The sequence below is a fragment of the Etheostoma cragini genome, chromosome 16 (assembly GCF_013103735.1).
Source record: "Etheostoma cragini isolate CJK2018 chromosome 16, CSU_Ecrag_1.0, whole genome shotgun sequence".
NCBI lineage: Eukaryota > Metazoa > Chordata > Actinopteri > Perciformes > Percidae > Etheostoma > Etheostoma cragini.
This window is the reverse complement of record NC_048422.1, coordinates 21211543-21237612: the sequence shown is the minus strand read 5'-3', so window position 1 is coordinate 21237612 and position 26070 is coordinate 21211543. Positions and strand designations below refer to the sequence as shown.

The following is a 26070-nucleotide window of genomic DNA, read 5'->3' as shown; positions in this document are numbered from 1 at the left end:
GAAGGCCTTCCTGTAGTCCATGGAGTTGATGTAGAGGGGTGCATTCCATTCCAAGCACTGCTCTATGATGTTACGCAAAGCAAAGATCTCGTCCATACGCCCTCTTCCCTTCCTGAAGCCTGCTGGCTCCTGTCTAATCCTGCTGTCCATGGCTGTCTCCGTCCGGTTAAGACAGACTCTGCAGAACGCCTTGATTTCCACGCCAGCTGTCAAAGTTCTTAATGTTGCCCCATACACACACACACACACACACACACACACACATAATTTTCAGACTATCTAGCTAAAATCAGACACAAATGATCATTAATAACATAGCAGTAATAAATAGTATGTTATATTGATTAAATCATGGATTTAACTTTACCATGTCAGATTCTCCTTACTATTTTGAAAAACAATATCATTTCGAACTACTTTAAGATGTGACCTGCAGTACATTTTAAATTGGATTTGAGTTCAGTGGTACAATATTCTAATTTAAATAAAGCAAAAAAGACTATTTCTCCTCTTTTAACATTATAAAACTTAAAATACAGTAAATTCATTCTACAGCACCCTAAAACTGTTCATTAACAGAAACTAATAAAAGCAAGTCTGATCAAAACTGTCGACCGCTGATTCAAAATCAATTGGTGAATTGATGATTTTCAGATGAAAATTACATCCAGTTCTTAGAAAGCAAAATAGGTACGACCAATCCTGGAAATTACAGGACAAAAAGCAATGAAAAGGGAAATTCATGCACAGTCTTGTGCACAGCTACTGTACAGTCACTTTTCTTGGTTTGCAAGGCTCCCCCTGCACATCAGAGTGTTGTTGCTGACCGGATCTATTTGTGGAAAGAAGAAGTAAGACAACAGTTTGTTTTTTTGCCAAGGGACCAGCCGTCAGTTCATTGGTACTCCATGAACTGTGTCAAAATGTGTCCCCGCCCCGCCGAGCGGCTAACTCCCCAAAATGTTTCCTTCCCGTTCACTCTCAGTCAGCAGCTTAAGTGTGTGCACCCTGGCTATGAATGGCAGCCCCATGTGGGTGTGCGATCACCTGAAACCCACGGTCTAGGTTTCAGTCTTTCAGTCAGTACCAGGCGACAATGGTTGGTTGTGGATTTCAGTTTGGATTTCATTTTTTGAATTCAAAATGTTCTTCCTATGCGGGCCATTCATATTTCTTCATGCTCAGTAAGTGGTCTATAATTTTTTGCTTTTGCAAGTGCTATATTTATTTTCTGTTGCATGATTATTTTTGAGCTATTTATGGGGGAAAAAATAGAGAATTATTGCCATGTTTATGTACAGTAGGTCCTCGATCTAACAAGTTGGCCTTGCAATGAATTAACTTGATTATCAAATTCAGCTTCAACTGCTCTGTTGTTGTTCACATTCAAGGTCTGATCGTTGTTTACTACACTACACAAGTTTTAAGTGCAGGTGAAATTATTTTACTTTTTGTCACATTTCACCTTATCAGTCATCATACCACAAACATTTCCTACCACAAGATAAAAAGTGGTATCATATTTGTTATGTTGTTCTCCACATTCTTGTAACAATGACGCATTGAGAAAATTACTTATGGTCTTGTTTCGTACCATATTCTTTTGTTCCAGTAGACTGCAGGTCACAGAACATTTCTTCCAAATATCAGCACTGTGGGATTCACCCGGGTAAAAAAAAATACATTTGAGTCATCCTCAACTTGAATCATCATCTGTAAAGTGATTATTATAAACTATTAATGTATAATGCCTCTCTTTTAGATGGAGTACATGATTTAGATTGTTTTGGTAAACATAATTCAAAAGGTGTAAAAAACTGTGTGTGGAAAAGTGGAAACGGCGCATCAGAAAAGACATACACACTCATCATAGAACAGTAAGTGGCTTGTGTGGAGTTATACATATTGTTTAACATATCAAAGAAAAACACAGACCTCATTTTTCCAACCATTTCTCCTCCTAGGTGCACAAAATATTGCAGAGTCTACAACATCACAGGACTGTTTGCACAGATCAAATTATATGAATCATACAACATGAGCGTTGAGGTTGTTGAAAACAGCGAGTCAACAAATTGCACAAAAGCAGTTTTCAGAGGTTCCCCAAAGAGCTTGTGTAAGTCCAAAACAATGTGTTTTATGAGCAAAATTCTTTTAATGTCTGTGTATTTGATGACTGTGGTGGGATTTCTGGAAACACCATCCCAGCTAACAAGCTTTGGTTCCCAGAACATTCTGGGAACATTTGTTTTTGGTTGCGTGAACGTTACCTGAAAGTTAAGATTGGTTGTGTTTTGGTTGATAGGAAGGTTTTTGGTTATATTGAGCGTTCTCAGAATGTTCCCCTAACGTTATCCTAACGTTGCAACCTTTAGATAACGTTCCCCTAACCGTTAGGGGAACGTTATCTAAAGGTTGCAAGATTGTTTTCCTTAACAATGACACATATGAGACTGAATACACAGGGGTTTTGTTATGTTTTGATTTCAGTGCGATGTGGTCCTCCATACAGCGTGTCCTTCAGTCGCCACTCTGGAAGGCTAGTTGTGAATGTGAGCTGGCAAAAGGAGGACGCAAAGGCCATTAAAAAATACTTTGTGAGATATAAAGCACTGGGCAGCCTGTCATGGAGCAAGGTCAGTATCAAACACCTGTTTACACCAAACAATTTCAGTTTTTGATAATAAATATCTCAGAGCATGCATACTGAAATTGAGTTAAAGTTAAAGCATATATATATATATTTGGGACTTTGGTAGGTAGCGGTTAATTGCAAGTGGAATAACTAGCATTTTAAAGCATGTTTCTCTCTTGAAGATAGGAAAATCATTGTGGAATCAACCATCATGTCTACTTGCTGTTCTCCATCTTCTCTCAAACTTTATCCAGTTTGCTTGTGTGGCCTGTGTTTCATTACAGGAGATATTGTATTTATCACTTCATACAATATGAAAGTAGGTTTGGTCTCCTTAGCAACACAAAGAGAAGTTTGCATATGAGATTATCTGATTGAATAAGGTTTAAGTTGAACTACAAACTAACTTTAAAATACAGAAAACAAAAGAAGGCCTTCATTAATTTCTATGTTGTTCACAGTCACCCGTGGAATCCCAAAATGGAGAGAATTGTACAGTGGAGAATCTAAACTCCTCACTGGTGTACACTACACAGATACGGTGTGTCACTAATGCGAAATGTTCACAGTGTGGATGGAGCGAAGCCTACACCGTGCCATCAGGTCAGTCTGCTTTAACTGGTTAAACTGAATATAACATTAAAAAGAAGCGGTTTCTAGTGTTTCCTACTGTATGAGAACAACAGGAAAAATAAGCGAAAATATTTCCTCCTCCATATTAATGTTTCTTCTTTCACAATAATGTAATGTCCTATTTCAGAACTAACTACACAGCCTGTCATAGTCAACCTAACTGACATTGCAAAGAAAGATGGCCACCGGCAGCTTTTTTTAACCTGGAAGGTACTTTTTTTTTTTTTTTTTTTTAAATGTATCTCCTCAAAATTTTCCTTCCACCTGATTATATTTCATGTGTAGCGGTAGCTAAGGTACTGATGTCCTTAGAGGAAAGTGAAAACCTTTTTTTTTTCCTCTGATGATCTATTACATGTCTGTTCTAAATAGTTTTCCAACATGTCTTTATGATATAAGAAGAGGTGAAAAAAGGATCTTTATTCCTGAAGTTTTTCAAAGTTATTTTTGTGGTTTTGGCAGGTCCATTTTTTTTTCTCAGGATAATATGTGCACCTCTGCCACATGTAAACAGGACTTAAAGTTTGAGAGTTTTAATTTGTCCTTGCACTCTTAACACAAGGTGCATATTTGTTATTAAGTGATGTTATATTATTATGTCTTTCTTTAGGCTAGAAATGTATTTTAAATTAACATTTAGTCCAACTTAGAACATAGAGTAGTAGTGTTTCAGCCTGTTGTGGCCAGAATGAGTATTACAACATCAACAAACATTTACCTGCCAACATTTTGTATTTTTATCTGTTCTTAAATCATAAACACAGCAGATAAAACTTTTTAGATTAGACTTAGAAAAAATAGATTACCAGAATTTGTTTCTCTCAGAACTTCCGTGCAGATGTAACTGCGATAATAAAATGACCGTGTTTGTTAGTTTCCTGCCAAAGAGCTGTATGATGGCTACTATGTGACCCTTGGGAAGGCGTCAGGAGAGGCATGGGAGTGGATGAACACCACTCAGCCTGAGATCAGACTGATTCTCTCCTCTTCAGCTTATCATCTCACCATCAGTGCTTTCAACAACGCTAGCATCTCCCCAGCTGTGAGCCAGTTAATTCCACAGCGAGAAGACATGCTGAGTGAGTTGTCATCTAACTTCATTTTTTTCTGTTTTCTATAAAGTTGTCACTCTTGGAGATCGGGTCTATATACAGTATAGCCTACAGAATATTAAGATCCGATTTGAAAAATGATTATACATTGGTCCACACAGGTATGGGAGCGGGGAACCTGAACCTAACAGTACACAACAACACATCTTTTACCATCTACTGGAAAGACAATCTTATCAAAAAACATGTCTGCTATTCTGTGGAGTACATGACAAAGGGGCAGAAAGCAGCGTACATGTCATTTTATCAGAACGCAAACAACTCTCGGACCTTATCTCCTTTATCAGGTATGGACATATTCCTCGTACTTTGGTCAACCTTGACCCCTAGACGTTATGCTCATACGCTACTCATCTGTTTTTCCAAGTACATTTTAAAAATAATGCAATTTGTGTCTAGATTATGTTCTGTGGCAAAACAAAGAGTGACTAATGTACTGTGTGTGTCGACAAAGCTGAGGCCAACAAAAACACACATTTGGTAAAGGTTAGAGAAACAGTAGGCTACTTTGAGTGTCTAAACATGACCAGAAAAAAATATATGTTAATAATGTTTTAGTTGCTACAAGCAGAAATTGGAAGATACACTAATGAAATACATTTTTCAGATATGTTCTTTTTTAATGATATTAATAATGTTTCCCCCAATCTGGCTTGGGGGAAACATTCGTTAAAAAAACGATTCCTCATTATGTTGATGAACGACGTAACTCATGTGGTTAGGTTTTTAAGAAAAGGAATGAAAGACTGTTAATTTTGGTACATTATCAAATATAATCAGTTTCATGCTATAATCCATTTGGTTATTTTAAATCCCCAGAGCCTTTGGAGCCGTACAAGAGATACAACATCACTCTACACACACGGCCAAACAAGGCGACCTGCAACATGAAGCATGTAAACAACAGCGAGAGCACCTATGGGAGTACACAGTTCTATTTCATTGAAGGATGTAAGTCCCAGGCCTACTACCTATACACTCTTTGTTATCGGAATAAACCAGACTAGCTATGAGGCTGCAATGCTCATTTAAAAAAAACCAAACAAAGATAAACCAAAGTATTGGACAAATTGAAATGATTACTGTTACGGGAGGTGACGGGGGAAGGACCCAAAAGCAGAGGCGGAGCAGACGGGTTGAACTCCAACAAAAGACTTTATTAAGATCCACAAAAAACACAGGGAAGGTAAAGTCCAAAACCAGGAAATCCAAAGCAAAAATCCCAAGACAAAAAGCAAGTCAGGGCAAGGCAACAACAAGGGAATATCCTAGGGAAGTACTCACAGGGAAACAACGGACGGAAGGAATGGGAGGACTTCAGGAACGCAGACGCAAACAGTCTCGAGGACAAAAACAATGATGCACTAGACAAAGGTTAAATACAAGAGGTAGCGAGATAATGGGGAACAGGTGAGACATCAGGTGAATCACATTAGGGCGGGGCTGGACAATCAGACAAACAAAGTAAAGCTAGACAAGACAAGACAAGACAAGACAAGACAAGACAAGACAGGAAGCTGACTACCAAAATAAAGCAGAAAGCATAACAAACGGACACAGGGAAACATAAGACAGAATCTACGACACCAGACTAGGGAGAAAACCGGGACAAAAACACAGGGAAGGCCAAATGGGAAAATAACCCCAAACAGAAACCCCAAACCATGACAGAACAGTTTGGAATATCAATCTGCAGTTGGCGCTACAAGAAAAGTCAAGAGATCCCCAAAATCTTAAGGATTCATCCCCCTGGGATCATGAATGTCTTGACAAAAGTTTTGTGATAACCCATTTTGTAGATGTAGCTACATGATAAATGAGATTTTGACTTTTGGATAGCTCTAGAGGAATGGTCAGCAGATCAACAAAGTAATTAGGATTCATCCTCCGGGGACCAAGAATATCTGAACAAAATTTGATGACAATTGCTGGGAACCAAACAGTTGTTTGGTTCCGTCTAGACCAAAGTGGTCTAGATGCACCGGTGTTGCAAAACCCTAGTGCTACACCGCTAGCATGGCTAACAACAAGGACAGAGATCACCTCCCAGAGATCCCCTCTAATATGCCAATACTGCTAGTTTTGTGTTATCCTACCCAGAACAAAGCAGTCTGACTTCTTGATGTTATACTCCAAAAGCTCCTGTCAGCGCTCCCACAAACATCAGCAGCTACACTGTGACGCTGAATTCAGTGGTGCTGCAGTGGTCGTCCATCCCGGAGGAAGACATCAGAGGTTTCCTACTGGGTTACATAATCTACTACACCGAGTACAATGTCGGAGGGACAAGTACAGAGAGAAGTAAGCATTATCCACATTAAACTAAGTCACTACTCACTCATAACACCATTGGCTTCACAACCCTTGTTTTCTGCAATTACACACAGTCACAATTATTCTAAATAGATTTCCTGTGTGCCAGCTGGTTTGTTTACCGCTGTCATGCTAACATGCTAATGGTTTACCACGGTCACAATCTTAGTTTAGCTTTTTGTCTTGCTTACATTTGCTAATTAACACTAAAGCACACATTTGTGCAGCTAAGGCTGATGGGAATGTCGTTAGTTGTGCAGATGTTTGGTCAAAAAAACACAGGGGATCCCCAAAGGGAGTAGACTTCGTTCTGAGGGGGGCAGGAATGGACACAAATTAATTTCAATCAATCAATCAATCATCAAGACATTTCACTTTAAAACCACAGGTGCCGATCTGTTGGTGGTGCTAGAGGAAAAGTCAGATTCCTCAGCAAGGAACCACAAACGCCTCTACATCTTCTTTTGGCAATCCATTCGGTAGATGTTGATAATTAACTAGATAAATGAAAACTCTGACCTACTTAAAAAATGGGGCTGACCAAAGTCACGAGGATTCACCCTCTTGGGACTATGAATGTCTGTGGATGTATGAACAGTTGAGATATTTCATTTAGTCGTTCACTGATGTTGCCATCCTACAGCCTCGCTGCTAATGTGGCTAACACCTGTTTTGCCAAGCATAGATAATTAAATACTGTAGAATTTGGAAAATTCAGACCAACTTTAAATCAGATGTGTCCAAATTGCATTTGTAATTTGCTGTGAACTGTTACTCTTTCATTGCAGATATTACAGTGGATCCAACGTTAAACAGCTATGAATTGGGGGATCTCAAAGGTGGCACAGCATACAAAGTCCAAATATCAGGTTTCACCCAGGCAGGAGCAGGAGTACGAAACACAGAAAGCATCTTTAAAACTAAATCTGAAGGTTACATCAGTCAAACATCTTTACAACCATTACGCAAATGAAATTCCTGAAACTTAATATTTGCAAAGGATCATCCTAACATAGTGTGTATTTTCTTTATGTAGGGTTTTCTAACTTCAGTGGTGTCATCATAGTCTTTGCAGTTGTGGCCACTGTGCTGATGTTCGGATCGGCGATAATAAAAAGGTATACTAAAAAGGTTTCGCCCTTGTCTTACATCTATGTTAAACAAGCTGTCATACATTTTTAATATGGATAAATATCTACCCCACACTATCTACATCATTCAGAGCAAAAGTCATTCTGTGGCCAAGCATACCTAACCCTGGGAACAGCAATGCATTGCAGAAGATGATAGGACCCTGTGAACTGGTAAGTGCAAAACCTTAAGCTACCAGACTATGAAAACATCTAATTAAGTTAACGAGGAACTGTTTTTACTTCACTCAGGAACTATTAGAGTCCATCAATGCTCTGAAGGCGGAAGAATGGGATACATACAGCCTTCAGATAGTTGAGAAAGAAGATGTGATCACTGCTAGCACATTACCGCTTTATCACGTCTTAGAGGATGAGGAAGACTCACCAGACAGTTCTTGTAACTGGATGCAAAGAGACAAAGAAGATGCAAGTGGAGGCATCCCACCTGTCATCACTGGAGAGACATTCCAAGACATCCAACAGACAGACCTCCAGAGTTCTCCTTTCGCCTTTTCAAGTGAATATACAACAATGGAACAGTTTCAGCAAGGGATTCCTCAGGGAATGTCAGCAAATACATCAGTTACCCAAGCCACGGAAAGCAAACCCGAGGACCCGGACTTGACCGTGGTAACATCAAAATTGTCCGTATAAGGCCGGTCTCGGACCGCAAGAAGATTTGACTGCAGAGCAAGGGTAGGGTAGCTCCGTCCGTAGGGAGTTGGGTTGGGGACTGGAGTGTCACGGGTTCAAGTCTACATACGGACCAAAGTATGGTGGACTGGTAGCTGGAGAGGTGCCAGTTGACCTCTTGGGCACTGCCATGTTGCTCTTGAGCAAGGCACCACACCCCAAACTGCTCGCGGCGCCTTTCCATGGGCAGCCCCCCCACTCTGAAATCTCTCCATTTAGTGCATGTATAGTAGGTACTAAGCATGCGTGTAAAAACAACATATTGTAATTTATAAACTATGCACTATTATTATTAAAGAATCACAAGAACCTTTGCCCATGAATGTTTAAATCAAAAGCGGGTGCAGTATTTAGCTCTATGAGCTGTAAAAAATACTCTTTAGTTGTGTAACCAAGGTTAAAAAGTACATTTCTACAAACAGTTTGTCTCTCTTTCTACCTCTCTACTGTGCGTACCTGTGATTCCACATTAGTTCAACAGTCTCTTTCTGTCCACATACAACATCAACATCTCGGCTCATTTCTGTAATGCTGTGTGTGAACATTACTTGCAATTCATCCCTGAACATAACTATGTTTTTTTAATCTGTAAATCTGAGTACCTCTTAATTAATGCCAATGTCTATTTCTGTGCTTCTCTAGTCCATCCTACTTTCCTCTGTCATAGCTGATCGCAAAGATAAACAAATAAAAAAGGTTCCCATCCCGGCACACACTGTTAACACCAGTTACCTGGTATGCATAGGCAGCTGCATGCTCTTTCTAGAATTTAAACCCAATAATGGGGATGTGTAGGACGGGTGTAGCACAAAATGTTGGGCCCTCTAGAAAGGCATTTTCTATGGGCCCCTCTCCGCATCCACAGCTATTCATTCTAGCATCTTTTTGGGCCCTCCTCACATGAGGGCCGTGGGTACCCAGTCCCCCCCCAGTCTGACGCCCCTGGTGTAAAATCAAACGCTGTTCCCTTTCGTTGTGACTATCCTATTTACAGTTCTACTCAGAAATAGTGTACAAGAAATGGATTTGGGTGGTATTGTAGATGTTTAACTTCTTCCACACTTTCTCTTTGATTTAAATTACTGTTGAAGTATCACAAAAGTGACACAGACGATTAAACTTGATCTATTGTCTTTATTGAAAGTTTGGTTTCCAGAGTCAAAGTAGCTCAAAAAGCCTTGGAGTTTACTGACATGACGTCACAGTGACGGAGGGTGTTTAGATTTCTGCTGTATTGGGCTGCTAATCTCACTTTGCTCTATTTCCTTTACACCCCGGACTTGTTCTGACTACGCCCATTTTCCCTAACCCTGAGAACTAACTCCTGAGACTTTTGGCCCTGTACCCCAGCCCTCTCCATTGCTTTCCCGTTTTCAAGTCAGCATTGGGTCTGGTGTAAAATCTGTAATAATATAGTACATTTGTATGTAGTAATAATTTGTTGCTTTCACCTTCTTCTTCTTCTTTTTTTTACATGTTGTACACACATAAATGGAAGGTTTAATGATAAGTAATTACCTGTAACCTCAGGTGGCTCCAGTGACCTAGTCCATGTCATTCACTGCCAACTGTCACAGCAATTAGCTGAAAAACATAGTGAATCAGAAAAAATGAATGTTTAGGACAAGGAAAATGCAGGTGGAAAGAGTTAATAGGAAACCATGAGTACATACCTGTAGGTGTGGGAAGCCCCAATGACCTGGTCGTCCTCATGCTGTCACCACGCACTAATATAATGAAAAATGAGGAAGAAAACATTATATTACAGAGACTTAATAGTTCATCCATCATGCATGAAAAGGGTATATCAGAAAGCTTGAGTAACTTACCTAGCAGCAGCCTCATGGTGCTCAGCTAAAATGTAAATACTTTAAACAGGTTTTCATGTACTTAATTTGAAACAAGACCCACATAACCAGGGCCATGATAGGCCATGTCTGAATAAAATGGTGTCTTTAAATTATATTTTTTAATGGTGTTATTGTGGGATGAATCAGCTATTCAGGTACTTTATTGTAATGTCAGCAGCTAGCTAAGACTGCATCAGCGATATGTGAATGTTAATTTGTAGATTTGAAAAGAGAGGTAAAAGTGAGGAAAATAACCTAAACAAAATACATGTGCAGGTGGAAAGTAAAGAATGAGCATTTAACTGTAGCCTAAGGCAGCTCCAATGACCCGGTCAGCCTCATTCTGAGCCGATTGTCCTACAGAGCACAGATGAAAAGTCAGATAGTTGTGCGACATGAGACAACTAGCGGTGCGTCCTTTTTACCGATACTTCAAATATCTTACTGTTTGGCACAACATGCTGTCAGTGAAATTGTTTCGGTTGACAACCCACAAAATGAGAAGTCACTCATGACACACACTCAAGTCACACACACACACACAGGGTCTGTTCCGTTCAAGTGTGACAGTGTGCATGCATGCATTGCAGGACCTCAAACTGAGGAACAGCCAGGGATCACCAAAGTAGGATTCCTCTTCCGAGGACCATGAATGTCCATTCACAATTCATAATTGCAATAACAATTCCACAACCAGCAGTTGTTGAAGTGGTGGATCAAAGGGCCAACACTGCTACCCCTAGAGCCACACTGCTAGCATGGCAAAAACAAGAGAAGAAGTATGGATGGCAGTCATGTCTTGACCCAGAGTACGGCTCCTTGAGGTCCACAGTGAAACAAATCTTGGGCAAGTGATCTGAAATCACACAACAAGAGCACTCTAGCAAAATAAATAAATGAAGTGTCTTTATTGAGTAGTTTTTGGAAACAGATCAGATGTATCTTCAAACTAAGGACAACAAACATATATACACCCAAGCTCTTCAAAAACAGTGTTACCAAACCTTTATATCCAGTCCCTAACACAGATATTGAGTGCCCAACCCTCCGGGAGCAAACTATGAATTGTTTCTACAGCATTTACCGCATATAGTGGACACATAGATATAAAAAATAAAATTCTTTATATAGTCAGTTGTGTTGGAAATGCTTTTGTACTAAACTTTATCACGAGTTCACCACTTTAAACTGAAGCATTGTGTACATAAAAAAACTGAAAAACAAAAGAAATACTTTTAAAATTAGGTTTGAAAAAGCCATAGAAATGGAATTTAAGTCTCCTTAAATTTACTCTCCTCAATAGTAAAATATAACAAGCTTTCCTAGAAACTTAAAAACAAACAAACGATGAACTCAAACTGGGGCTGGTTTGCAGACACATTTGACACACTCACAATACAACAGACGGAAACTGCAACACTAAAAATGACAGAAAAACAAATTATATACTACTACTAATAAACGACAAAAGTCCAATGAATGTTTAATCCACATTATTCATTACTAAAGGCAGCTGACAATACTTAAATAGAACATTTCATAAGTTTTAGCTATTTAACATCCTAAACAATAAATTTGGGTTGCATCTGTCAATAAGTCTCCATATTTTATTAGAATAATCTGTACAATCTTAATCTAGGCACTTTTTTACCCCTTCTCTGCTTGCAAGCAGTTAGTTGACCTGTGACATGTAATTATACCACTGTGGACGACACATTGTTTGCATCTTACTTTCTTGAGCAACATGAGCCGACAGATATTTTCCAGACCAGCATAATTCTTTTTTACAGTATAAGCTTATTTTGTATCTATAAAACAGTTAATTTTTTTTATCTCATAGCATTACAACAATAACCGGAAAAGGAACATGATACATTGTTGCGACTAATCAGACGTATAAAAATGCAAGAACATGTACACCCATACAACAAAAAACAAAAGCAATGTATCAATGTTGACCGAATGAGCAATGTATCTTTTAAAATCAATACATTAGCAACACAGAAACCAAATAATACCACTGTGCAGTCACATAATCACAGCACTTCAAGTCTTAAAATCAAAAGCGTACATTTTGCAGGTCGCCCCAGATTCCATGACAGAGAGAAAAATAGGTGTCCAACAGGGAACTCTTCAAAGACCTGGTTAAATCTCATTTTAACATCACACAAAGGGCAAATTAGCTTTTTTTTTAATTTTATTTGTTTATTTGTACAAAAACTGTTTTTATTCTAGCATTCTGTTCTTACACCTAGAAGAAACATGTATTCATGTCTTTGTCTCACTCATTAAACAGGCAAACTGAATATGGGAAGTTGCTGTCATGGCCACACCAAGGCCAGAGCAACAGATCAAAGAGGAAAAACAGTTACACCCAGTTAAACCCCAGTCAGAGAGAGGCCATCTTACATATTACCTCACAAGGTGTCAATAATGAGATTTGAAATAGTCTAATTTTTAAAACATTTCAGGTGGCCTGATAAACATATCTGGTTTAGTTGTTGAAAAAAACCCTTGTTTTTTTCTTGTCAGCGTTCAGTAAATTCCAAATACAGAACCTAACATGACAACGGGCGGGATTATACTATAATCGTATATTTGTTTGTTTTGCAAATGCAACTTATGCAAACCTGCAAAGTCTGAATAAAGTGGCTATATGATAAAGTAAGTCATATGAGAAATTGATAATTCAACTGAGGCCTTCAAGACAGTTGTGGTTGGACATTACAGAATAATAAGGATTTAATGCAGTAATTGTGTTAAAACTGTAATACTTTGTGTTAAATTATGTCTAAGGAAGAAGTGTGCCAAGTTTAAAATGTGTTGGAATCTAGATTATCGCAAGGTCAAAGCCTTTTTTTTTTGCCTTTGAGTGCCTGCATTTGTGCACACTGCACATATAGAGCAGATTATATTGCCTCGCTTTTCTGCAGCTAACCTTTTTCCTTTGTGTTTCACTAGTCTGGCTCACCAGACGTATAGTGCTGGGATAAAGCTAATCAACCAGCTCGCCCCTCCCCTCAGGTATTCATTTTGCAAGGGCACTGCTGCTGCACGCTGTTGTAATTGTTTTAAAATACAAACAAGCCAGAATGTTTCATTCCCTATCCAAGAATAGATAAGCGGGGTAGCCAGACCTGACTCCGGCGCTGTGGAGATGTGGCGATACCATAGTGTGACCATAGTGTGTTAGCGTTACTGATTAACTTGAGAACCCCACTTTTCAACTGATTCTCACACACCAGCCATAAAAAGGAAAATATTTCTAAAAACTTCCTACTATTGAAAAAACATTCCAATCTCAAGCAGTTCCAATCTCATCTAATAAATGAGATAAGCATAATGTAAGATACATTGTATTACTGTTAACGCATATACAGAAAGAATAGAAAAGTATTAAGCTATTTATGTGAGTACCACATACAGGAGGTGGACACAATTGTGTCATATTGTGATATGACAATGTGACAGCCATGTGTTTAGGAAGTTATTGATGAGGTGTCGAGTCAACTTTATGGTATTTTCTGAGTCTGTAGTATTTAGAGTTGTTCTGTTATTTTACATTTCATCGTGCTCCTTCTGCAAGTCCCAAAATATTCGACTTCCTTGGTAACAGGAAAAGTGGGGCTGTTGTACAGAGTGCTCACTTGCCCTTTAGGTGGGTTCCTGAAAATGAGCTGAATAACAGGATCCATGTGTTGCCAAAATGTCCTGTAGAAATCAGGTGATGGTGAGAAAAACACGCTGTTGTGAATGGTATATGCACGTGATGGGCGCTGAGACCATTTGATGCAGCGGGATTTGTTTTTTTTTATATTGATGAAAAAAAGAGAGAGAAAAAATAAATCACTTGGTGCGTTCTGCACCCATTGATGCATACTCATTGTGAGTCTTGTAGCTGCCGTTATGCTGGGTGCAAGGTGAGGACATCATGTCCTCGCTGAGTGTGATGGAGTCTTCTCTGTCACTTACATAGTCTTCCTTTTCTTTTCTGTTATAGTCCCTTTGCACCTGAAATTCAAATAAAGAGAAGGTTCAGGTACTAATGATGATGTAATAGATGTTTTCACTGGAGTCTGTATATTAACGGAAGATCCAGTTGTCTCGACACTATCAGTTGTGTAAGTATGGGGTCACTTACAAATTTCCATTCCACTCAATTATAGACAGAATACCAGCTGATCTGAGTGGGGGGCTGATCTTTAATGCAATATCTACACTGCCCTTTTATCTGCAACCATTCATCCAATGTTCCAAAGGCGAATCCCATTTACTAATCTGAAATCATTTAAAAAAACTAAATGAGAAAACATTGGAGAACCCTTTGGCAATTATGTAAGCACATAATGTAATGTGAACTGCTGCCCTGGTTGAAAAAAAGACAAAAAACAATGCAATTAATCTCAGCTGGTATTCTCTCTATAAGTGACACCAACTTTTAACCGGTAGTGTACATTTAAGCTTACCTTGAAGGTATTTTGATTCACTTATTAGTAAAAGACCTGGCACAAAAACAGATACTGCCAAATGGAAATTGCAGCCGAAACACGCAGGATAACAAAACCAACAAGACAAAGACACTATGGTCTAGATAACAAATGATAAAAAACATAATTAAATCAATTTTGAACGGGAATTGAATTCTAACTTAAAAACTAGGACCATACCAGGCATGCACGATTCGGAGAAAAATATTAATCACAATTTTTTAGCTTAGAATTGATATTACGATTTTCTGCCATGATTATTTTGTCACAAAGCATGATATTTACTGCACACAAGAACCGTTGACAAAACAACTTGGCAGTACAAAACAGATTTTTTTTGGCACCAACACCACATTGTTCATCCCCACAAGCCTGTAAACATAGAGGCTTCAATGAAGAGAAGGGAGAGCACTGCAGCGCTTGGGAGTCCTTTAACACCTATTTCATACAGTCTATATTTAAAACTTAAGGAAGAAAGGAGTAGTTGATTCTCATATTAAATGAGAATCAAAGTCATAAAAAAAAAAAATATTGAAATTATTTAAAAATTAAATCGTGAATAAGGTGAATTGAGATCGTGATTTTATAGGGATTCCTCGTGCAGGCCTAGACTATACTCTACATAAAAACAATGATAGTGTCTAGTCATATTTTATGTTCAACTTGCCTTGCGTATTTTCAAATTTGTCATGTGCACATGGTTCCTGCTTTTTCTTATCTTTAGATTTGTTTTGTTTCATTTCCCACTCATCATTAGAGGCCGAGCAGTGAAGCTGTGTGGACCCTACTGTTTGTACCTGTATTTATAGCATTATTCTTTTTCCTAAGAAATCCATGTTCCCATACACGAAAACTCACCAAATTTTGATTACAAGTCCAGTCCTATGCTGGACACAATCAGTGTGATTTGTGTGCTAATTGTCTCGATAGTGACGCAACAGCAGCTATTAAAAATTCATAAAAGATATTCCATATATGCTACAGTACTAAGTTACAACTTACGCCAAACTGTAGCCAAATGACAGTTAGTCTCCAGACTGACCACATTTAGTTTCAAAAATTGAGGCCCACAGTTCATAAAAACGTTTTACTGCAATTTCTTCCAAACTAAATATTTTATGTTCATGTAAAACAGTCACAACATTTGAACATCACTGTAGATTTGGTATGCACAATTTCAGAATTTTATCTCAAAAAGTAAATACAAAAAAAGTATGAATAGTGTCCTCATCTACACACACACAAAAGAGAGCATCTTTATACATCAGATTGGCTGATGTTTATTGACTCTTGTGAAAATAAATTGTAGGCATCTCTATGTTGTTTTAAACAAGTACACAAAACAGCAGTTTAAAATTCTGCATGTTAATGCAAGTCTGCTCCTTGTCTACTAGGAGTTGCAATGCCACTTGTGACATCATCCAGATAATAGATGCCTGAGATCAGAAACCGCCAAGTTTTTGATTTCTAGCACATGGCGTTGCAAGATGATCATACATATTTCTAATCAAGCATTGTGCTGTGGACAGCTGCCCTACATATTTTAAATGTGTCTGCATTAACACACCTGATTCTGATGAACAATCAGTCCAGTTTCAGTTTGGGAAAGTCATGTTATTGTGTCAACGCAGGCTGACACAATAAAACAAAGCCCAAATAGCTAGAGGACGCCTCACCTGTGCAACAGCTCACTGAGATCAGCGCAGGCATTAAGCCACAAAGATTCTTGTTGTTACAAGATCACATCTTATACATCATCAGCCATTGTGCTCTGGCCATCATCTCTGCCTTTTTTTAAACGCTCTGCCCCGACCATCGCTGCGGAGCACCTATAATTATAACTTATGTTTCTTCTTCAGTAGACCTTACCTAGGATTACATGAAATCTATTATTCCCAAGTTTCAGTCCAGCACACCTGCAGAGCAGCAGCCCCAAACTAAACTTGTTTTAACCTGTAAGACTCACATTTTGATGTATCTCTTAATTGCCTGTGATATGAAATTTATAATTACACACGAATGAAGAAATAAAAAAGTGTGCGTTCTTGTCTAAGTTCAGTCACAAAACCCTGCCTGCCTGCAGACAGCCAATCACACTGAACCGCAGATTAGGTTGTACATATGCTGCCCTCAATTTCCATCACTCTGTTTCTATTAAAGACTCATTTTATAATGTTAAAAAAAAAAAAAAATTAAAACCACGCCAAGACTGTGCACTCACCAGAGCAAAAAAAAAACAAGCCTTTTGCACTTACTCTCAACACTTACACAGCTGACTTTTGTAAAACAAATGTTTTGATTGTTATCAACAGCAAAGATGGACTGTGATAAGTCTAAAATGGGTCACCTTTTATCTTTCCCCTTTGTGTGATCTTTACGGTAAACTTTAAAAAGTAGGTCAGTGTTCTTGGGGTTTTATACTCCAGTTAGAGAGTGAAAACATTCACAAAAGAAACAATTTTACCGCAGGGGGATCTGTTGAGGACAGGAAAGCACAGATTTTCAGACATGCAGCGGAGCAGACCCTAAGAGTCATTTTACAGTCAGGGCATCTAAATGTCCGAACGCCAATGTGACGTAGATCTTACTGAAAAAGCCAGGATTTTGAGTGCATGTCCAGAGGGCGTACACCACTATTTTTGTTAGCAGCGTGCGACAAAGCGGAAACAGGAAGACTGAACGACGACTCTCAGAATGGCAGCAAGTCTGAGTTCTTTTATGATTAATGAAAGGCTGGATCTGACAAAGTAGATAATTGAATCAAACTGAAGCATTGACGGCAATGCTGCTGCCCGTTCTGCCGTTTTTTTTTTTTAAACCTTTTTCTTCTCCTGCTAGTCCAGTAGTTTTTGCTCATTAGCGCCACCTTTGTTCAGGAGAAGATTGCAACTAGTGTTGCCACCACCACGCGGTAGTATAAACAGTTACGCTCTCATAATGTCACATTTGCGCACGCCAGCTCGGCTGCGGCTACTGTAAAACGCCCTTATTTACTCCCCTCACACCTGCAGCGTGTTTTAGTGAGACAAAGCTTGGCTGATTAAATTATCAGTAGTACAACAGCTTTGTTTGCCTGCTCGACCAGGAGGAATGGTTCAGCAGATTTTGGTAACAATGAGTATCTAAACAGGGGAGTGTTATTTCAGGGAGGTGTTGGAAAGTGTAAGCTTTATTATTACCTTCATTGGCTTGGCCCTGCTCTTTAGCCTGTCCTCGTCCTTGCGGCTCCTCTTCCTGGATGTAGAGCGTCCCTTTCTTTCTCTACTGCGCTCCCTCCTCTTGTCTTTCTTACCTCTAAAAGAAACCAACACAAACAAACCAACAAAAAGACAATCACAATCTTGCAGTCACCAAATCACTAGTCTATATCCTTGACGTTCCACTTCCTGGATTGATCCGGAGACGTAGGAAATTGCGCCGGATGCATTTATGTTTCCTTCCGCTTTTATTTGTTTTGAAATTTTAAGTTCAGTAGATTTATGAGGACTATTGTTGACTGCTCCTCAGATCTCTGCAGGGTAAAATGAGACCACTAGCTAGGCTATCTGTCCAATCTGAGTTTTCTCTTTCAATATTATGCAGTGGCTCTTTGCAGAGCTTAGCACTGCCCATGACGATTGTGATTGGGTTAAAGAAATGCCAATAAACCAGAGCATGTTTTTCCTCCCATTCTAGAATACTACGTGGAGAAGCCAGACCTTCCTCTGCTTTGCGGTGTGTGGACGGTCTGGCAAAGCAAGACTACAAAATCACTGATATGTGTTGTCCACACATGGTTGTAAATCCACTCAGACAACAAAGGAAAGACAGGGCACGAACATAGGAGACTGAAGAACATCTCAAAACAGTTTAAGACGATAAGAACTGATGGACTCACCTTTTTGGTGAGGGTGATCTGACTTTCCTACGTGGGCTCCAGGACCGATCCCTACTCTTCCTCCTGTGAGCCCTGATAACACCACATAAACTGGATTAGGTACCTTTTGTGGAAACATGAGCTCCTTACAAATAAAAAAACAGCAGTTTGAGAGTACATGCATAAAGGACACAAAATCATAAATGGGTCAGGATATAAATCCATAAATGTACACATTATTGTATTCAAATTATTTTTTTAAATAATAAGATAAATGTTCCCCCATGGTGCCAGATGCAGCACAACAGAGCCAAATCCAGGAAGCTACTAGACTCATTAAGTACCTGGTGAACCCTGATGCTCAGGACAGGGATACCACCATAGTGGATGAGATTTAGTTTTAATAATAATACCTTATGTGATTAACTGAATTATTGCAGGACTGCATGATCAGCAATAACTTACAGCAGCAGATTGTGCTTCTTGATTGACGTCTAACCACCATTTGGTTGTAAAATAGATTTGGATAATGATGCCTTATATGCAGTGTTGGACAAGTGCAATATGTAACTCTTTACTAATTACTCCTTAAAAAGGTAATGATATTAGGTTACTGTATTAGTTTTTTTCAAAACAAACGCACAACCTGCCAGCTTCTTCAAAACGTATTCTACTTTCTTGGAACAATAATTCACCTTACTATTGGAGTCAACAATCAAGCAAAATTATTAATTTTTTGTTTCACATAGGCTTACATCACGAAAAGGACCTGGCAACGCAGGTTCCCATAACAACAGTATAGTAACTCGCTCTGCCTGCGTGCACTCTGCAAGAAAGGGGACGCTGCTCTGTTAACATTCACATGCTAAATGGCATCAATGTTCCCACTCGGATCAAAGCCTTGATAGAATGACAATACTTCCAGCTGTTCAAAGTAAGAGAGCCGACAAATCATATTTGGGTAATGCAATAACACTGCATTACTTGGATTAGTAACTGTAATATTTTTACTGTTTTGGAAATTGAAACCCCCTACACTACTTGTTACTGTGGAAAGTAATAATATTACAGTAATATATTACTAAGCAATGCGTTTCTGACCAACACTGCTTATACGTCATTTGTTCCCAACATACCTAGAGCGGCTACGACTGCGTCTCTTGTCTCTGGAGCGAGAACGCCTCTTGTGGCTGCTTCGAGAATTGTGGGAGTCATTCCTCGGACACAACTTTGGCACCGGTCTGCTTAAACAGGAAGGAGAGAAAAAAAGTAATTGACTAGAAATCACAATCATATGATCACAACTTTGTGCAAGAGAAATTTCTGAGAAAAGCTCTGAGTATTAGTTGGGCACCTGTGTTTCGAACGGGACCTTTTCCTGCGCGTTCTCGAGTGGGAGCGTGACCGTGAGGCTGACCGGCGTGACCTTATAGACCGACTGGAAGAAAGCTTCTTTATGTCCGCTAGAGGAAGAGCAGCAGCATCTGCATCAGAACAACTTCAATATCAATCTAAAACTTGACACATGCAGAAAATCTAAATGTTGTACCTGGTTCTATGGCAGCAGCAATGGTATTCTGGGCTTCTCTCACCCTCTTCATCACACTTTCTAGCTCCTTAGCAGCAGCCTGCGGCGTCATCTCTGGGGGTTTTACTATGGCGTTATTGGAATGATTAACCCTGAAAGACATAAATGAAATATCAACTGACAAATCACTAACAGGTATTTTTTTCTTTGTCGCAATTAGTGTCATTTTAAGCACAAGTCTGTTTCTTTGAGAACAACATTCGGAGTAAATAAATTACACATTTTTTATATGTAATAATGTCTGCCGTGGATCGTACTGCTCTGTAGTATGGTCTTTAAAAAAGGTCATACTTCAGGGGTCGGTCTCCAAACATGATTCCATTGAAGGTCAGGGCTCTGACGACGGAATCCTGCTCAACAAACTCTACAAAGGCGAAGCGTGTCGGCTGAGTCTCATCTCCAGCCATTCGCACAAACTTCACATCTCCCACCTGCTTGAAGAACTCCAACAGTTGGTCTGCAGTGGTGGTCTGCAGAAGGAAAGATAAACAAGACTGAATGACAACAAATTTGCAGCTACAGAATGTAAAGCTTTGAGACTGTCTGAATTACATTGAGGCTTTCCTAAAAATTACAACATGTTTGAGTTGTAATTCATCTTAATTCTCTTGGGCCTATATCGATCGGGTTGAGAATTAACTTATTCCACAAACCTAATTTAATGATTGGGTATCCTACATCATCAACGTTAAATGGTCCAACAACAACAACAAAATATTTCCTCTGACCATTATTAGTTGAAACTCTAATTTGTTCAGATCTGTCACAAATTCTTATGAACAGGTAAAGAATGAGATGGAAATAAGATATATTACATTACAATATCAATTAAGGGAAATGACTGCTGGCAAATAAAGATAGTTGCTAATGAAAACATAGTTTCGGTGATATTCTGTATTTGTCCTATTGTTTCTTATTAACAAATTGAGAACAATTAATCCTGTAAACAAATATTGCCTGTGTACTACCTACAGCTTGATATATCTTATACCTCTGTTGTCCGTAAACTAAATAAAAACACACACGAGCCACACAGACATGTGCAACAGACTCCACCGTGCCACTGTAAATACTCACTATTTTAAGTGTAAACACAGATTTGATATTGTTACCTGTGAGTTCAAGTTGCCGACATAAACGGTCCTCCTGATCTCATCGACTTTTGAGGGATCCACATTTCCCATGAGGGGGGGCTGGGAGAGCAATGATGCTGTAGGGTCCAGAGCAGACGACAGCCGATTCACTGTGGGAAGGTTCAGCTGCAGGGGTAAGACACACACATGCACACACAGTTTTACTAATGCTGCATTTCCACTGAATGACACACACCACGGCTCTACACAGCTATCTCTTTATAAGGAAACGTTGTGGATAGTAACCAGTCCTTTGTTTTGTGTGTTGAGCCAATAATAAAAAAGGACAGTGCAGACCACTACTGGTCAGAGAGAACAATCTAATAGGGGGACAGGGGACATGTCTATTTTTAAATTGCCAAGTAAATAGCATCTGTGATTTTTTAATTAATTGAAACAGATTTAAAGTGCATATATTATGCTCATTTTCAGGTTCAAAATTGTATTTAGAAGTTATATCAGAAAAGGTTTACATTTTCCCAAAACACCTTTTTGTTGTACTGCACATTGCTGCAGCTCCTCTGTTCACCCTGTGTGTTGAGCTCTCTGTTTTAGCTACAGAGTGAGGCATCCCACTTTTGTTTGATCTTTGTTGGGATTCACACATGCGCAGTAGCTAGGTAAGGACTACAAGCCAATCAGAAGCAGAGTATGAGGATGTGCCACGCGAGCAGCTAGGTGAGCGTTATAATTTGAGTTACAAAGTGACGCACGTTCGTCACGGAAGTAAAGGCTGGACTACAATGGAGCTGTTTTGAGCAGTTTGTGAACAGTGTTTTCTGTTGGAGATGATATGTCCCTTTGGGGGTGGACTTTGGGCTTTTTCGCTTTGTAAACCTATAACACGCACAAAAAGATAAATAACACAATAATATACTGAGGGGGTACTATGCCCAGTGGAAAACCAAAAAAAGAAAAGTACTGGTGACAAAAGTGAGATGAGTTTAACCATGCTGTGGAAATTAACCATTACATAACAGGCAAATAGACTACACAACAAGAGGACCAGAAGACGCTAACTCACATTCTGAAGTGGCGCTGGAGTAGGAATTGGTAGCAGTCCCCCTCCAGGAATCAGACTGGGTACTGGGGTGGCAGGTGCCAAAAGTGACAAAGCTTTGGCCTCTTCTGGGATTTTCCCTGCAGGACAGAAGCCGATATTAGTGAAGGCAATAGAGGGACTCTTATCACTGTCTCCTCTATGTCTGCACAATTAGCCCACTGTATTCTAGAGAGAAAGAGAGCATACACTTCCCTATACAACCTAGAAGTGTTCTACTGTCTACTAATGGAGACCGAGCATCCTTACTTTGCTTTTGTTAAATTATTATTCTCAGTCAATCTGAATTATTATTTTCAAAGAAAAGCTTAACTTTTTTTCAAAAAAATAAAGAACACTGATTTGTCCTTGGTCTCTTTTCATAGATTAAAAGAAAAGAAAAGAAAATACAATGCAGAGAATGAGTCAACACTTTGATGCATGGGTCACCTGTACTGGAAACATATTGGTCATGAACCATACGATATCAAGCATGGGCGCTTTTCCGTGGGGCGATCGTTTTCGCAGTGTTGGAAAGGTGTGCAACACAAGATAACCCCAATGGCTGCATCACTAATAGCACACAGGACATCAGATACAGAAAAGAACAACAATTTTAAGAACTGTAGGAAATGTTATCCAAGCCTTTGCTATAAAAACAACCAATTAGGAGGTTTGCTCATTCCATTAAAGTCTGCTGCTTTTTATAGCTGGAGAAGAGAGCTACGTTAAGACGAATAAGAAACAAAATAACTACAAATTCAGTTAATTAAAGCTGGAGGCACAGAGCATGAATTACAATTCGAAAAGTGATTACATATAAAATAACGGCGCAAAGTCTTAATGCATGTGTCACGCATTTCTAAGTTAAAAGAGAAAATGATGTTGAATGGAGAGTGACTGTTATTATATATTAAAACATCCATACCCGAGCTGTAGTGTGAGGAAAAAAACCTTTTACTACAGATTTCAGCACATGTGAAAAGCGCAAATAGAATTTAAAATATTCTACTGGGTCTCACTTTTATAATGTCTAGCCCCTCACTATGACAACAGGAGTAGCTGACAACAGAGTAAAGTGTTAGTGATCCTCTTAGCATCCCATGTGTGATACATATCCCACCGGTATGCCGTAGCAACCTGGACAGAATTCAATCACACACAAGCTGCAGCTGTAGCAGAAAGAGAGAGGGGGGTGGGGGTTGGACAATAATCAAAACAAACCAAAATAACAAATATAAACACAAAGCTAGAGATAAGCAATACTGTAGTTTCTAGATAGAGACAGTAGAGAGTGGACAACATGGGAAAGTATGAAAGGAAACAAACCAAAAAAAAAATAAATAAATAAAAAGAGACAAGGTGTCCATCTTGGAAGGTTCAGCAGGCTATTCTCCTGGTCACATTCCCCCTTGAAGGCTGCGTTGGCCCGATCGGGGATAGTGGCTTGGAAAACAATGCCTGACTCAGGCTAGTGTAGTGTAACAGCTGGGCCAGTCTAGTCATCTGATATGCACACATAATCACACAGAAAAAACATACAAAACCAAATTAATAAACTCATTAGCCATCCAGCACCAAGTCACGTGGACAAAAAGCATCAAGTTAGAGGTGATATCATTGTTTCGACTGTACACAAGGGAACAACAAGGGAAGGGCAATTTAAAGAAAAGGAGCACCACAAATGAAAGAGAGAAAGGGGATTGAGTTAGCTGTGATGCCATGAACTTACTTAGTCATTTCCATGAAACAAGTAACATTAATGTCAGTTTATTAACACAAAAAACACGCTACAAGATTCCTCAGAATCCAGTGTTTACAGTGAGGTAAATAATGCGGTCTGCAAGTCTTGCAGATTCAAAAACATTCAACATAGGTCTAATGTTATCTGTAGAAACCACCTTGTGACAGCAAACAGAAACCTTGGCTGTGCGCTACTAAGACATTATCTTGCTAGCTTTTATTAAGGTGATACAACCAATCACCTGTGTCAAATACTTGTGACAAAAATGGAACTACCCAATGGCACAACTTGCCAATTTTCCATGTGAACAGAAAGAAACCAGAATTCAACCAAAACACCAAACGGTTGAATTCAAGGGGAGGAGGCCATAGCAAGTCCACTGAGACAACTCAGACACTTTATTTTGTATTCCTTTGAACGAAACGGTCTGCACTCACCTTCCGCACATGGTACTACTATCAAAGCTCTGTCAATAAAAACTGTATTGGTGAGATGTTGGGCCACACCAACACTGGAGGGGTCTCGGTACTTTATATAGCACACTTTGGACGAGAAAGACAGAGGGGCATTGCTGTGAAAGAAAACACAAATAGAAAAAGGCGGGTTAGTTATTTATTACAACCGTGAATTCTTATTTGTTATGTTTATATGCACCGCAGAAAGGCCGCAGAACCGCGGTGTTGCCTATCTAGCCATCCCAGGGAAGGTTGCACTTACTCGGGCGGGTATAGCCGTAGCTCCTCGATGTCTCCCAGGAAACCGAACAGAGTGCGCATCTGCTCGCTGCTCACAGCCGAGGACAGGTTGGTGACCTGGACGACGGTAGTCCCTGGTATCCCGCTCATTGCGCAAACTAATGAAGCCGTTACCTATCTTTAAAGCGTAGAAATTAATTATTTATAAAATGTATTTCTCAGTCACCCCGCTCGGCGATATGCAGAATTCACAGTATAGCCAGCTTGGCGAAGCGAGAGGTTCTTCTCTTTCCTCCTTCTACTTCTTCTTCTTTAGGATTTTAGGGAAGCCGGCAACCAAAAAGTAGCATTGCTGCCATCTATGGATAGCACATTGGTGCACTATATCCTGTTAAAATGCCCAGTGTGTATTCAAAGTGAGAAAAAAAACAACGTTTTCCCCTCCCACTTGACCTTAATTGTCTATGCGTTTGGACCTAAACCTACTTCTAAAATACTTTACAAGTACTATTAACGTGGTTGTCAATATACTTTAAGATGCAATACCGCCCCCTATTGTATTGGATGGTACATTATTACCCATGGCCCCAAGCAACGGAAAGATACTCACACGTACGGTGACGGAGAAAGTATTCTGACCATTAATCAGACCGTTTACTTATACTTTAAAACACCACGCTGTGATGTGTTGTGTCCATGCATCGTTGTGCCACACAGTGAACGTGGAGCCTTGGGGGAACCCTGAGCTCCTCTCTATCACACCAATGGCAAGTAAAAAATGTAAAATGATATGATGTATACATTGGGGCTTTATTATTACCTCTGTGAAGGAAGTTATGTTTTCAGTTCAGTTGATTTACACCATGGCCCAATTTTGGGCCACGTGCTGGAAGGATGCAGTTATTTTTATTTCAGTTAATAAAATATGTTATTTTTACACCTGTTTTAATTTAGTTTTAGTTAATGTATTCCCGACGAGAGATTCATTCTGGGTTTAACCTGGTAAGGGAGCTGGGTCAGGTGAGTTCAAGATCAGTTATTTATGGAAACACCTAAAATACACACACAAGTCCAAACAACTTACATATATACACTCACCGGCCACTTTATTAGGTACCCCATGCTAGTAACGGGTTGGACCCCCTTTTGCCTTCAGAAC

The 26070-nt window shown here is 39.4% G+C and overlaps 2 protein-coding genes across 6 annotated transcripts; one reads left to right on the top strand and one right to left on the bottom strand.

Annotated features, from left to right (window-relative positions):
• The first annotated feature begins 1014 nt into the window (after nucleotides 1-1014).
• Nucleotides 1015-8680, top strand: LOC117959721 (interleukin-31 receptor subunit alpha). Its single transcript, XM_034897000.1, has 13 exons — nucleotides 1015-1035; nucleotides 1924-2116; nucleotides 2491-2636; nucleotides 3097-3238; nucleotides 3396-3478; nucleotides 4143-4347; nucleotides 4482-4667; nucleotides 5200-5331; nucleotides 6520-6681; nucleotides 7482-7625; nucleotides 7730-7811; nucleotides 7916-7997; nucleotides 8076-8680. Exons 1-13 carry the CDS (start codon nucleotides 1015-1017, stop codon nucleotides 8478-8480), a joined length of 1983 nt encoding a protein of 660 aa, XP_034752891.1. The 3' UTR covers nucleotides 8481-8680.
• Nucleotides 8681-13585: 4905 nt separating this feature from the next.
• Nucleotides 13586-25226, bottom strand: srek1 (splicing regulatory glutamine/lysine-rich protein 1). 5 transcript variants are annotated; one of them, XM_034896037.1, is made up of 14 exons: nucleotides 24934-25056; nucleotides 24654-24787; nucleotides 23802-23978; nucleotides 23495-23644; nucleotides 22923-23045; nucleotides 22458-22573; nucleotides 21413-21559; nucleotides 20592-20770; nucleotides 20262-20392; nucleotides 20067-20175; nucleotides 19849-19956; nucleotides 18734-18805; nucleotides 18036-18150; nucleotides 13586-14380 (listed from the first exon to the last, which is right to left on the bottom strand). In XM_034896037.1, exons 5-14 carry the CDS (start codon nucleotides 22951-22953, stop codon nucleotides 14216-14218), a joined length of 1173 nt encoding a protein of 390 aa, XP_034751928.1. In that variant the 5' UTR covers nucleotides 22954-23045; nucleotides 23495-23644; nucleotides 23802-23978; nucleotides 24654-24787; nucleotides 24934-25056; the 3' UTR covers nucleotides 13586-14215. The 5 variants fall into 5 exon arrangements, with proteins under 5 accessions (XP_034751928.1, XP_034751927.1, XP_034751926.1 ...); XM_034896036.1 differs by having other exon boundaries at nucleotides 23495-23978; XM_034896035.1 differs by having other exon boundaries at nucleotides 22923-23644.
• Nucleotides 25227-26070: the final 844 nt, after the last annotated feature.